Source organism: Lepus europaeus, chromosome 18 (assembly GCF_033115175.1).
Source record: "Lepus europaeus isolate LE1 chromosome 18, mLepTim1.pri, whole genome shotgun sequence".
Classification (NCBI taxonomy): Eukaryota; Metazoa; Chordata; class Mammalia; order Lagomorpha; family Leporidae; genus Lepus; species Lepus europaeus.
Window position 1 is genome coordinate 13993425 of NC_084844.1, and position 13486 is coordinate 14006910.

General features: G+C 49.1%; 1 protein-coding gene across 1 annotated transcript; it reads left to right on the forward strand.

Annotated features, from left to right (window-relative positions):
- Positions 1-12897, forward strand: KPNA2 (karyopherin subunit alpha 2). The gene is made up of 11 exons (XM_062215996.1): positions 1-115; positions 1070-1167; positions 1311-1448; positions 5812-5900; positions 7220-7488; positions 7719-7813; positions 7913-8176; positions 8357-8590; positions 8817-8999; positions 10607-10756; positions 12568-12897. The coding sequence occupies exons 2-11, from the start codon at positions 1093-1095 to the stop codon at positions 12658-12660; spliced, it is 1590 nt and encodes a 529-aa protein (XP_062071980.1). The 5' UTR covers positions 1-115; positions 1070-1092; the 3' UTR covers positions 12661-12897.
- Positions 12898-13486: the final 589 nt, after the last annotated feature.

The following is a 13486-nucleotide window of genomic DNA, read 5'->3' on the forward strand; positions in this document are numbered from 1 at the left end:
GGCTGCACGAGGCACACCGTCTCAGGGCTGATCCGCGGTAGACGTTTGCAGGGCGGCTGACCGGCAGTCTGTGGGCACGCACCGCCTCCTGGGGAAGCCTGCGTCGGCTGTGCAGGTACAGCGTGAGGCCGCAGCCCGGCGCGGGCGGTAACGGCCGCCCGGGAGGCCGCGCTCGGCTTGCGGATGGCGGGAGGGGAGGCCGCGGGTACGCGCTGGGCCCGGCTGTGGCCTCCCCCGCGGCTGAGGCCTTCGGGGCGTCGTTGAGTGTCGCGGCGGCTCAGTGGGCGGCGCGGAAGCTGGGGCTCTGGGGCGCCGAGGCGCGGGAGGCGGCGGCGAAAGCCGGGGCGCGGCAGGCTGGAGGCCGAGAGGCCGGCGGAAGGGCCGGGGCGCCGGCCTCGCCTCGGCGGGCCCCGCCGCGTCGTCCTCCCCGGGGCGGGGGCGGAGGTGGCGGTTGGGGCCGAGTGAACACGGAGGTTCCGGCGGTGCAGGGTCGCCCCGGCCGCGGCCCCCGCGCGTCCAGGCTCTGGCGGTGTAGACGTGTGCGCGCTGCGGGTGGGCGGCGTTCGCGGGGGCGGCCGGGGCTGGCTCGGCGGGGTCGGGGTGCCCGGGGGGGTGGTTTTCCGGCCCGCGAGCGCGGCGGGGGTCCCTGCTGGCCCCCGAGGGCCTGCGTGCACTGCCGCTGCCCTCGCCGTGGTGGGCTGTCGGGGGCCGGGCCCGGAGCCTCCCTGCCCGAGACGGGGGCGCTGGGAAGGGGCGTGAGCTGCCAGAGACGTGAGATGGCACAGACGGAGTGATCCCTCTTGTTCTGGACATAATTGTGTCAAACAGAGTGGATTAAAACTCCCTCCCCCTTTGGCCTTGTCAGTGTGGCTCCGGGCGGGCAGTGCCGCTCCGAGGGGGCCTGGCCCCTCGGCGGGGAGGGGCCGCTGGCCTCTGGCTCGGTTATGTCGTGGGAGCGACGGCCCGACGTTCCTCCTGCAGGGTAGAGGTTGCTGGGCGGCCTGCCCTTGGGGCTCCGTTGGACAAAGCAGACTCGGGAGCGGGAGTGTTTGCCCTTCCTGTCTTCTAGCTGATTCCTTTGGTCTCGTCGCCATGTCCACCAACGAGAATGCCAACTCGCCGGCTGCCCGGCTCCACAGGTTCAAGAACAAGGGGAAGGACAGCACAGTGAGTACCTGCTGCTTCCCGTGGTAGCTGCCAGACAGGAGGATCGGTGGGCAGGGTGGAGGACTGGGAAGCTTTTTCCTTTTTTTTTTTTTTTTTTTTGCAACAAAATGGGATAGGTGAGGGGATGTGTGTCTTGTCTCAAGGAAATGAGACGGCGCCGAATAGAAGTTAACGTGGAGCTGAGGAAGGCCAAGAAGGATGACCAGATGCTGAAGAGGAGGAACGTGAGCTCCTTTCCCGACGATGCGACTTCGCCGCTGCAGGAAAACCGCAACAATCAGGTTTGTTCTGGAACGGCTGGGCGTGTTTCTCAGCCATTCTGTTGCTGGTCTTGGGCTTTAACGGTCCCCTCTGTGAAGATATCCGGCTGCGCGGCTGTCTTGACCTGGCCACTCCGGTGTTGGCTGGCGCGTCCAGAGCCAACCCCTTTCTGATGGGTTTCTGCCTCTGCTGGTGTTCTCCATTTCTTGTCTTTGTTCACATCTTTTCCTTCCTGAGATCTTACCAGTAGCTTGTAATTTATCTTTCGCTTCGTTCTGTACCATATACTTTTTTCCCGAAACACAATCATGCCATATAATGTTTTGGTCAACAGTGGACTTCAGAATCATGGGATCTGACGAAGTAAAAATGGAATTGGTACATGAGTATATAGCTGAAGAAGAGGCAAGAGAAAAGGGAACTTATAGGGGAAAAAACCCTCCAAGACATTGAGTGACAGTTTGGCAGAAGCTTTTGTGAAACTTGGCAAACTCCTGAAAGAGCTTCAAAATGTGGACATGAACGCTGAGCGGTTTCTGTCAATGGGAAGGAACATTGTCCACAGACGACGTGCATGTTTGCGAGGGGCCCCTCAGGAGAGTCTCGTGCAGGTCTTCCAGACCTGTTGCCGTCCTAGGAGGTGACAGCTCCATCCGTGTCCCTGAGACCTCTCAGTGATACATAGACCTCAGTATACCCGGGATAGTGTATATGATTGTTTTTAACAAAAGTAGAAAAAGCAAAACTTTAAAAACAAAGACAGCTTTTGATAAGAAATACAAAGAAGGAATAGAGACAGGTGAGTGACCTAGCGTCTGAAATGCCACGTGGGCTGCCTACGTCCCGCATCACTGCCTGCCTTGGAGTCTCAGGCCTGCTTTGGACACAGCGTTCTGCTGATGCACACCCTCAGGGGCAGCAGGTGATGGCCGAAACACTGGCTCCCTGCCGCCCACATGAAGCCGGGTTTGAATTCCAGGCTCCTGGCTTTGGCTTTGTTCAGCCCCAGCTATTGAGGACATCTGGAGAATGAACCAGAGGATGGGAGCGCTCTCTATCTCTTCCTTTCCTTTTACCTTTTTTCTGTTTTTTTGAGGCTGCCTTTTTTTTTTATTTTATTTTCTTGGGGCCGGCACCGTAGCTCACTTGGTTAATCCTCCGCCTGTGGTGCCGGCATCCCATATGGGCGCCGGGTTCTAGTCCCAGTTGCTCCTCTTCCAGGCCAGCTCTCTGCTGTGACCCGGGAGGGCAGTGGAGGATGACCCAAGTCTTTGGGCCCTGCACCCACATGGGAGACCAGGAGGAATCACCTGGCTCCTGGTTTCTGATTGGTGCAGCACCGGCCGTAGCGGCCATTTGGGGAGTGAATCAACGGAGGGAAGACCTTTCTGTCTGTCTCTCTCTCACTGTCTATAAATCTACCTGCCAAATAAATAAAAAAATTTCCTTGAGAAGTAGAGTTACAGAGAGAGAGACGGAGAGGTCTTACATCTGCTGGTCCACTCCCCACTTGGCTGCAACAGCCAGAGCTGTGCCGATCTGAAGCCAGGAGCTTCTTGGTCTCCCAGGCGAGTGCAGGAGCCCAAGCACTTGGGCCATCTTCTGTTGCTTTCCCAGGCCATAGTAGAGAGCTGGATAGGAAGTAGAGCAGCTGGGACTAGAACTGGCGCCTATATGGGATGCCAACACTGCAGGCAGAGGATTAACCTACTAGGCCACAGCACTGGCCTTTCTTTCTTTCTTTCTTTCTTTCTTGCTTTCTTCCTTCCTTCCTTTCTTTCTTTCTTCCTTCCTTCCTTTCTTCCTTTCTCTCTCTCTCTCTCTCTCTTTCTTTCTTTCTTTCTTTCTCTTTTTCTTTCACAAGTAGAATGGATAGAGAGAGAGACAGAGAGAAAGGTCTTCCTTTTTGCTGTTGGTTCACCCTCCAACGGCCGCTGCGGCCAGCGCATCTCGCTGATCCAAAGCCAGGAGCCAGGTGCTTCTGGTCTCCCATGCAGGTGCAGGGCCCAAGGACTTGGGCCATCCTCCACTGCCTTCCCGGGCCATAGCAGAGAGCTGGCCTGGAAGAGGGGCAACGGGATAGAATCCGGCACCCCAACCAGGACTAGAACCCGGTGTGCCGGCGCCGCAAGGCGGAGGATTAGCCTGTTAAGCCACGGCGCTGGCCTAATGTTATCTTTTTTTTTTTTTTTTTTTTTGTTAATTTTTGACAGAGTGGACAATGAGAGAGAGAAAGGTCTTCCTTTGCGGTTGGTTCACCCTCCAATGGCTGCCACGGCCTGCGCACCGTGCTGATCCGAAGGCAGGAGCCAGGTGCTTCTCCTGGTCTCCCATGGGGTGCAGGGCCCAAGCAGTTGGGCCATCCTCCACTGCACTCCCGGGCCATAGCAGAGAGCTGGCCTGGAAGAGGGGCAACTGGGATAGACTCTGGTGCCCTGACTGGGACTAGAACCCGGTGTGCCGGCACCGCAAGGTGGAGGATTAGCCTGTTGAGCCACGGCGCCGGCCTCTCTTTCTTTCAAATAAGTATTTGTACAACTGTATAGTGTGTTTTAATCTAAATGTTATAAAAGTCAGTTTTTTAATTTTAAGTTTATAAACACAGTATAGTAAGCGAAGGTTAATTTGTTATTGAAAAAATAATTTTTAAATGACTTTATTATATATAGCCTTAGTGTGTAGTGTTTATGAAGCAGGCAAGTAGTCAACAGCGAGATCCGAAGCTGTTATTCATTCCCACTTGCCAGCTCACCCAGAGCAGCTTCCGTCTCCATTTGCAGCAGGTGCCCTGTGCAGGAGTACCATTTCTAAAGTCTTTCATGGTAGAGCATGGTTGAACACTAGTTAGTGCCATTGAAGTCTGTGAACAGATACTCCGTGATGTTTAACCTAATGACAGCGTTTTTCAGTGCATATCCACAGTGGTGACATGTGGTTGCAGCTTAAACATGCTTTTCCTGCTTAGGATCTGTTCCAGGAAAGACGTAAATTAAGCAAGCATAGCCAGGTGGACAGCTGCTGCAGATTTCCAATAGTGACTTTTTTTCCTTAAAGATTTATTTTATTTATTTGACAGAGTTAGGGAGAGACAGAGATGTCTTCCATCTGCTAATTCTCTTCTGAAATGGCTGTAACTGGCAAGGGCTGGGCCAGGCTGAAACCAGGAACCAGAAGCTTCTTCCAGGTCTCCCATGTGGATGTGAGGGCCTAAGCACTTGGCTCATCCTCTGTTGCTTTCCCAGGCCATCAACAGGGAGCGGGATTGGAAGTGGAGCAGCCAGGACTCAAACCGGCACCCATATGGGATGCTGATGTCGCAGGCAGCAGCTTTACCCACTGTGCCACAACACAGGCCCCACAGTTCTGTTTTCAAATTTAACTCTTCCAAAGATAATAGCCACTTTCTTACATCTTTTTTTTTTTTCTGTTATGCTTTTTCTCTCCACATTTGTCATTTTTTTACGTGAATAAGATTTACATGATGCTACTAGCATAAATATGGTTTCTAGGTTACTAATATTCCGTCCCACTCTATTTTTTTCAGCCTAGCAGAAGTACTGCCTTCTCAGAACTCTGTAGTTCCCTGGTTCTGTGCTAAAAACGGAGAGGAAATAAATAGCACAGCATATATGTAACATGTTTAGGATTTACCTGCTTGTCCAATTGTTCCTCTCCGTTGTAGACTTCTAGAGAGAAAGCAGCACTGTATTTAAAAAAATTGTTTGAAACGCAGAAAGCTTATCCGCTGGTTTATTCCCCCAAATGCCACAACAGTTGTGGCTGGGCCAGGCCAAAGTTGGAAACTTATCTGGGGCTCCCACCATGTTGGCGGCAAGGACCCAGCTATCTGGACCTGCTGCTTCCCATGGTCCACGGTGCCAAGCAGACAAAGCCAGGCACTCAGTACGGGATTGGGCCTCTGGTGCCAGACACTTGCTTGGACGCTACCTTCAAGTTGAAAGCGTTGGTTTGCAAACCTTCCTGCCATGGTTGACAGCATACAACATAGTTAGAGCATTTTACCGTGGGAACGTGTAGGTTACAAGCTTAGGTGAGAAAGTCTCCAGTCCATTGCCTGTAACTCCCCTCCTTCCTTGAAGCACATCTGAATGCAAGTGATACGCCTGAGTCTTTGGTTTGCTCTAATTTGTTGTTTAGCTGTTCAGTTACTTTTTTCTTTTAAAGTGATTAAATGCTTAGATACTCCATAAGTTAAGATTCTTAGGCAACAAGTTTGAACGGTCCTAGGTATAAAACATTTAACACACAAAATTAAATGTAAGCCTAAACTTCCGGTAACTGACTATAAACCTAAAACTGTCTTCACAACAGCAGATATTTAATCTTAAAAATGAGAATTTGTAAAATTATGCTTCCTTTCAGGGCACTGTACATTGGTCTGTTGATGACATTGTCAAAGGCATAACCAGCAACAATTTGGAAAGCCAGCTCCAAGCTACCCAAGCTGCTAGGTATGTTTTGTGTGCTATAGCGTGGGGTAAGCTGAGAAATTTGCCTGTTAAAAGATTTTTTGGTAGGAAGGGGATGGATAGATAGTATGTATAAAGATGAACCCAGCCATAGACCTGTTTTCAGTGGAATTTGTCCTTAGGTGAAACATTAACTACAGCTTTTTGTAATTGCCTAAAATTCTGCCCCCACTGGTAATTCCTATTAACCCTTTGGTGTACTTGTCTTGTCTTCTTTCTTTTTATCTTTTTTTTTTTTTAAGATTTATTTATTTGAAAAGCAGAGATACAGAGAGGCAGAAGCAGAGAGAGAGAGATCTTCCATCCACTAGTTCACTCCCCAAATGCCCACGTCGGCTGGAGCTGGGCCGATCCGGAGCCAGGAGCTAACTCCATGTCTCCCACGTGGGTGTAGGGGCCCAAGGACTTGGGCCATCCTCTACTGCTTTCCCAGGCCATAGCAGAGCGCTAGATCGGGAGTGGAGCAGCCAGGACTTGAACCAGTGCCCATATGGGATGCTGAGCTTTACCCACTATGCCACAGCACTGGTCCCTGTTTTTCTTTTAAAATTTATTTATTTGAAGAGTGGTGGGGGTGGAGTTGGGGGGAGAGAATGGCCACAATGGCCAGGGCTGGGCCATACTGAAGCCAAGATCCTGGAACTCCATTCTGGTCTCGCATAAGAGTGGCAGGGGCCCAAGTACTTGGACTGTCTTTTGCTGCTTTCCAGACATGTTAGCAGGGGACTGGATTGAAAGCAGAGCAGCCAGGACTTGAACCAGCACTGCCATCCAGGATGCTGGCATTGCAATCTGTGACTCGAGTTGCTGTGTCACAATGCCTGCCCTCTTTTCATGTACTTTTTAAAAAGAAAATCTTTGTCATAGTGGCATTTCAAGTCATTGGAAGGAAAAGAAGAAATACTTAGACTATTAGGAAAAGAAGTTTATTTGGATCCTTATCTCTCACGATAGATAGCTGTGTCATTCATAGCAGAAAGAATAACTTTTGTAGCTTGACAGGACTCAGCAAAACAGAATGATAAGTGATCACAGGCCAGGTGTCCACCCTCACTGTCAGCCGGGGAAAGGCGTGTGACAGCACAGACTCGCCCTGTTAGGTTGTCACACTGGTGAAAAGAAGGAGCCCTGCAGGGATTCGGGTGGGGGGGGTGTGAGACAAGCTCCCTGGGGTCTCAGCACTCAGGATTTACCTATCTGTCTCATGTTCTAAGCTCTTGAATTCAATTTTAAATTAAATTGGTTCATGTACACACTTATTTATCACCTTCACCTTGTATTTCACTTTTTCCTCCCCTTAGGAAACTGCTTTCCAGGGAAAAACAGCCCCCCATAGACAACATAATCCGGGCTGGTTTGATTCCAAAATTTGTGTCCTTCTTGGGCAGAACTGATTGTAGCCCCATTCAGTTTGAATCTGCCTGGGCGCTCACTAACATTGCTTCTGGGACCTCAGAACAAACTAAGGCTGTGGTGGATGGAGGTGCTATCCCAGCATTCATTTCCCTGTTGGCATCTCCCCATGCTCACATCAGTGAACAAGCTGTATGGGCTCTAGGAAACATTGCAGGTACTTCACTTTTTGTTTTTTGAGATTGGGAGAATGACCTTTGTTATGAGTAGTGGTGACCTTTGTGTCGAGTTTTAAGCTTGCTTCAGGCCCCTGCTAGGGATGAAGATGGCATCTAACAAAGGCACCAGAGGGCATCTCGGGGAATTTCCCATGGTGCATTTAGCCACAGAACGCTGCTAGTGCTAGTCAAGGAGGTTTGCTCAACTTTGCCTTTCTTCTTTCTGCAGGTGATGGTTCAGTTTTCCGAGATTTGGTTATCAAGTATGGTGCAATCGACCCCCTGTTGGCTCTCCTGGCTGTTCCTGATATGTCTTCCTTGGCAGTAAGTTACCAGCATAGTGAAGTTTCTCACTTCTCATCTGCATGTCCCTCTACTTCCTCAAAAGGCAGGCTCTCTCATTGCCGTTTCCTTCTCCCCTAGTGCGGTTACTTACGTAATCTGACATGGACACTTTCAAACCTTTGTCGCAACAAGAATCCTGCACCCCCATTAGATGCCGTTGAGCAGATTCTTCCTACTTTAGTTCGTCTCCTGCATCACGATGATCCGGAAGTGTTAGCAGATACCTGCTGGGCCATTTCCTATCTCACTGATGGTCCAAATGAACGGATTGAGATGGTTGTGAAGACGGGAGTTGTGCCGCAACTCGTGAAGCTTCTGGGAGCTAATGATTTGCCAATTGTGGTAAGTTGTTAACTTTAAGATTAGAATATAAAGTACAGGGGACACAATCGATAGTAAATATTGAAATACTGCCTATTTCAGGCCATAAAGAGCCTCTTGTCCAAATTTTTAGGGTACAGACATTTTGAGCAATTGGAAAAAAAACATAATAATCAGCATCAACATTGTTTTCCTTTTCAGACTCCTGCGCTAAGAGCCATAGGGAATATTGTCACAGGGACAGATGAACAGACACAGGTTGTGATAGATGCAGGAGCACTTGCCGTCTTTCCCAGCCTGCTCACTAACCCCAAAACTAACATCCAGAAGGAGGCCACGTGGACAATGTCAAACATCACAGCTGGGCGTCAGGACCAGATACAGCAAGTTGTGAATCACGGATTGGTCCCGTTCCTTGTTGGGGTTCTCTCTAAGGTATTGAAGTGTTAGGATTTAGTCAGATGATTGCATTTACAGGCAAACATTTTTGTGATTGGGTACTATTCATTGAGTTCATTGATAAATAATAACCAGTAATCCCTTTCCTTTAAGGTTGGGTAGAACCAGTTGGTTGTTTCAATCATTGTTTCTGTAAAATGATACTTTGGAATCTCATTTGTGTGACTGTTCTGAACTAAAACCAATTCCTTTTGTTTAATAGGCAGACTTTAAGACACAAAAAGAAGCAGTATGGGCTGTAACCAACTATACAAGTGGCGGAACAGTTGAACAGATTGTGTACCTTGTTCATTGTGGTATAATAGAACCGTTGATGAACCTCTTGACTGCAAAGGATACCAAAATTATTCTGGTTATTCTGGATGCCATTTCAAATATCTTCCAGGTAAGCCCTAACAGGGTGGCATTTGTTTGAATTTGGGCTTCATGGTGATTGATTTGCCGTGTCGACTAGGGAGGGCAGCTAGATGACTCATTAGTAGTCAGAACCAGCAAGGCCATTTATGTAAGCCAGGCTCCCTTCAGTGGTGCACTCCCCAGATGTGCACAACCCCTGGGGCCCTGCCAGGAGCCAGACGTGCAGTCCAGGTCTGCCAAGTGTGTGGCAGGCAAGTACCTGATTACCTGAGCCATCACTGCTGCCTCCTAAATCAGCGTTAACAGGAAGCTGGAATCAGGAGCTGGAGCTAGGGACTGAACCCAGGCATTCTTTTTTTTTTTACAGGCAGAGTGGACAGTGAGAGAGAGAGACAGAGAGAAAGGTCTTCCTTTTGCCGTTGGTTCACCCTCTAATGGCCGCCGCGGTAGTGCGCTGCGGTCGGCGCACTGCGCTGAACCGATGGCAGGAGCCAGGTGCTTCTCCTGGTCTCCCATGGGGTGCAGGACCCAAGGACTTGGGCCATCCTCCACTGCACTCCCTAGCCACAGCAGAGAGCTGGCCTGGAAGAGGGGCAACCGGGACAGGATCGGTGCCCCGACCGGGACTAGAACCCGGTGTGCCGGCGCCGCAAGGCGGAGGATTAGCCTGTTGAGCCACGGCGCCGGCCTAGAACCCAGGCATTCTGAGGCAGGATGCAGGTATCCTAGCTACCAGTCTAAATGCCTTTTTTTTTTTTTTTTTTAATTTTTTTTTTATTTTATTTGAGAGACGAGTAACAGAGAGAGGGAGAGACAGAGAGGTCTTCGGTCTGCTGGTTCACTTCGCAGTTGGCAACAACGGCTGGAGCTGGGCTGATTGGGAGCCAGGAGCTTCTTCCTGGTCTCCCATGTGGGTGCAGGGGCCCAAGGACTTGGAACGTCTTTCACTGCTTTCCCAGACCATAGCAGAGAGCTGGATCAGAAGAGGAGCAGCCCAGACACAAACTGGCGCACTTACCTGCCATCCCCTCCATCCATAGCCGCTGGTGTAGGCTCAGTCTATTGCGTCACAGCACTGGCTCCTCTAAATGCCCATTCTACCACACTCTTTCCTAGGGATTATAAGAGGCATAAAACAGGTGATTAATGAATGACACAACTTTAATTGAAGTCAAGTCTTGAAGTGAAAGCTATTCATACTTCTTATTTTGTCAGGTATATTTAACCCCCCAATTCCATGCTAAATTTTGGTGAAATTAGTTACATTTTTCTCGTTTGACCTTAGGGTGATTTAACCCTGCCAGCATATGGCATTTTGCCATAGTGATTGGTACTACTCTAGATCTGGTTCTGGAAATTATTACATATTGAAGTTGGATTCAGAATAAGGAAGGCTGGTGTCTATCACCATTTTTAAATTGTGGGTGACCGGTTCTCCCACCTCCTCTCATGTACCTGCTATATTGAGTTTCAAAAAAAATATAAAGTGGACATAAGACTATCATTAGGATTGTTGAAGAAACTGTCAATGTGCATTTCTATCTGATACATATGAATGCTCTGATAATGTGTATTTTCATTAAAATAGAACCATCAGAGAGTAAGCCAGTAAACTAGACCTTTCTTTTCTTTTAGGCTGCTGAGAAATTAGGTGAAACTGAAAAACTTAGTATAATGATTGAAGAATGTGGAGGCTTGGATAAAATTGAAGCTCTTCAAAACCATGAGAATGAATCTGTGTATAGGGCTTCATTAAACTTGATTGAGAAGTACTTCTCTATAGAGGTGAGTTACTGTTAATAACAACTTAGAAAATACACATGTATGGGCAAACTATGAGATGTTCTTTTTTTTCTTTGTACTTTAAGTGAGTTCCATACATTTTTTTTAATGACATTATTTATTTATTTTTTTTTTGACAGGCAGAGTGGATAGTGAGAGAGAGACAGAGAGAAAGGTCTTCCTTTTTTTTTTTGCCGTTGGTTCACCCTCCAACGGCCGCTGCGGCCAGCGCATCTCACTGATCCGAAGCCAGGAGCCAGGTGCTTCTCCTGGTCTCCCATGCGGGTGCAGGGCCCAAGGACTTGGGCCATCCTCCACTGCCTTCCCGGGCCATAGCAGAGAGCTGGCCTGGAAGAGGGGCAACCGGGATAGAATCCGGCGCCCCAACCGGGACTAGAACCCGGTGTGCTGGCGCCGCAAGGTGGAGGATTAGCCTGTTAAGCCACGGTGCAGGCCGAGTTCCATACATTTTTAAAAAAATTTTTTATAAAGATTTATTTATTTGAAAGAGTTACACAGAAAGAGGAGAGGCAGAGAGAGAGAGAGGTCTTGCATCTGCTGGTTCACTCCCCAGATGGCCACAACGGCCAGAGCTGAGCTGCTCTGAATCCAAGAGCCAGAAGCTTCTTCCAGGTCTCCCATGCCAGGTGCAGGGGCCCAAGGACTTGGGCATCTTCCACTGCTTTCCCAGGCCATAGCAGAGAGCTGGATCGGAAGTGCAGAAGTCAGGTCTTGAACCGGGGCCCATATGGAATGCCGGCATTGCAAGAGGTGACTTTACCTGCTACACCACAGCGCTGACCCCAATTTTAATGTTTTTGAGAGAACTATATGCTGGTTCATTCCCTAAATGCCCACAATGCCTGAGTCTAGGCCAGGCTGAAGCTAGAAGCCAGGAGCTCAAACGAGGTCTCCATGTGCCTTCCCCCAGGGTGCACACTAACAGAAAGCTAAAATCAGGAGTCAGAGCCAGGATTTGAACTCCTATTATCTTTTTTTTTTTTTTTTTTGACAGGCAGAGTTAGAGACAGAAAGGTCTTCCTTCCGTTGGTTCACCCCCCAAATGGCCACCATGGCCGGTACGCTGCGCCTATCTGAAGCCAGGAGCCAGGTGCTTCCTCCTGGTTTCCCATGCGGGTGCAGGGCCTAAGCACTTGGGCCATCCTCCACTGTACTCCCGGGCCACAGCGGAGAGCTGGCCTGGAAGAGGAGCGACTGGGACAGAATCCGGTGTGCCGGCGCCCCAGGCGGGGAATTAGCCTAGTGAGCTGCGGTGCCGGCCGAACTCCTAGTATCTTAACTGCTAGGCCAAACACCCACCCCCTGTACCCTGTTCAATATTGCAAAATATAAAAAAAAAATATTTAGGACTTAGTTATTTGCCCATCTAATATTTGGGTTGATGATATTTAACCTGAGATTTTAAAAGTCACTAGTTTACTTTCAAATGAACAACCTTGGGAATCAGAATATCTTTAAAGTTTATGGTTGTCATTGTAGGGATTCTTGGAGAAGTGGGTGAACTCTGTGCTCATAGTTGGCTCTCTTTCTACTGACAAGTGGCAGGTGGAACAGAAAAATCTCAATTTTGGTTGTAGTAGCATTCTTTAACCCACTCAGAACTGCCGCTCCCAGGCGTTCCTGACTCGTCCGGGTTTCAGCAGCCCCTCCCTGCTGTGTCAGATAGAGAGAATATGGTCTCAGGGTTGAAGGTGGGTGTGCAGCTGTAAACTTTATGAACAGGTCGAGACTTTAGTGCTACTGCTTAGAAATGTGCCATATTTATGGGCTCGTGTTGCTTTTTAATGTTTCAGGAAGAGGAAGATCAAAATGTTGCACCAGAGACCACCTCTGAAGGCTACACCTTCCAAGTGCAGGATGGGGCACCGGGGGCCTTTCACTTCTGATCGCACTGAAGAGGCACTAGTCGTTTTGTTGTTTGTCTTACTGTTTCTCTACTAAGACCTTTTTTTAAATGTGGTTTGTTATTGTAGCACTTTTACAACAAAACTATACTTGAACAGTTCCAAACTGTACATACTGTATGAAGCTTGTCCTCTCAATGGGTTTCTTACTTCTGTGGAATTTCGTATCTTACAGTGTCCTGTAAATAAAGACAAAATTCCACCCCTTTCTTTACTTCACCTGTGTGTGTGTTTTCCAGTTTGGAGCTCTAATGTTGCAAATGAAGGGTGGGGCCAGGCCTGATTGTAGGAGGTGGGCTGTGGATGACTTCTTCCTGATCCCGAGTCTCGTGGCTTTGGTGCTAAGCTGCTGCTTGTCCTTTTGATACTTAAACACCTGATATCCACTTCGCTAAAGCTGGAAAACGTGTCAGAAGTTTCACAGAAAGATGAGTGAAATTTCCCAGAAGTCCTCAGCCAGTGTTTTTAAGTTTCACTGACCAGGGAGATGGGATAAAAATCTTAAATTTAGTCATGCTCCTCCTGGAGCTACAAGTGGGAATCGTTCCTCCCAAGTGAGGCCTGGTGCTACATTGGCATCACCTGGGGGCGGTTACCCAGGTGTTCTGGTGCATTTGTGTAAGACATTGTTTCTAAGTCATAGGCTCCCACTTCTCCCTAGTCATCAGTGTGCTTTTGCCTTTTGTAGGTAACGGTTCCCGTTTCCTCCGTGGAACTGTTGAATTGTTTACGAATGGCCAACCCCTGAGGTCACTCCCATAGCCAAGTTCCTGACAGGCACGTGGGCCTGTGCTTAGCGTATTTTGGG

Coding starts and splice junctions, on each gene's coding strand:
- KPNA2 (XM_062215996.1), top strand. CDS start 1,093: ATGTCCACCAACGAGAATGCCAACTCGCCGGCTGCCCGGCTCCACAGG. Junction 8,591..8,816: donor TTGTTGGGGTTCTCTCTAAG/GTATTGAAGTGT, acceptor TTTGTTTAATAG/GCAGACTTTAAGACACAAAA. Junction 9,000..10,606: donor CCATTTCAAATATCTTCCAG/GTAAGCCCTAAC, acceptor CTTTTCTTTTAG/GCTGCTGAGAAATTAGGTGA.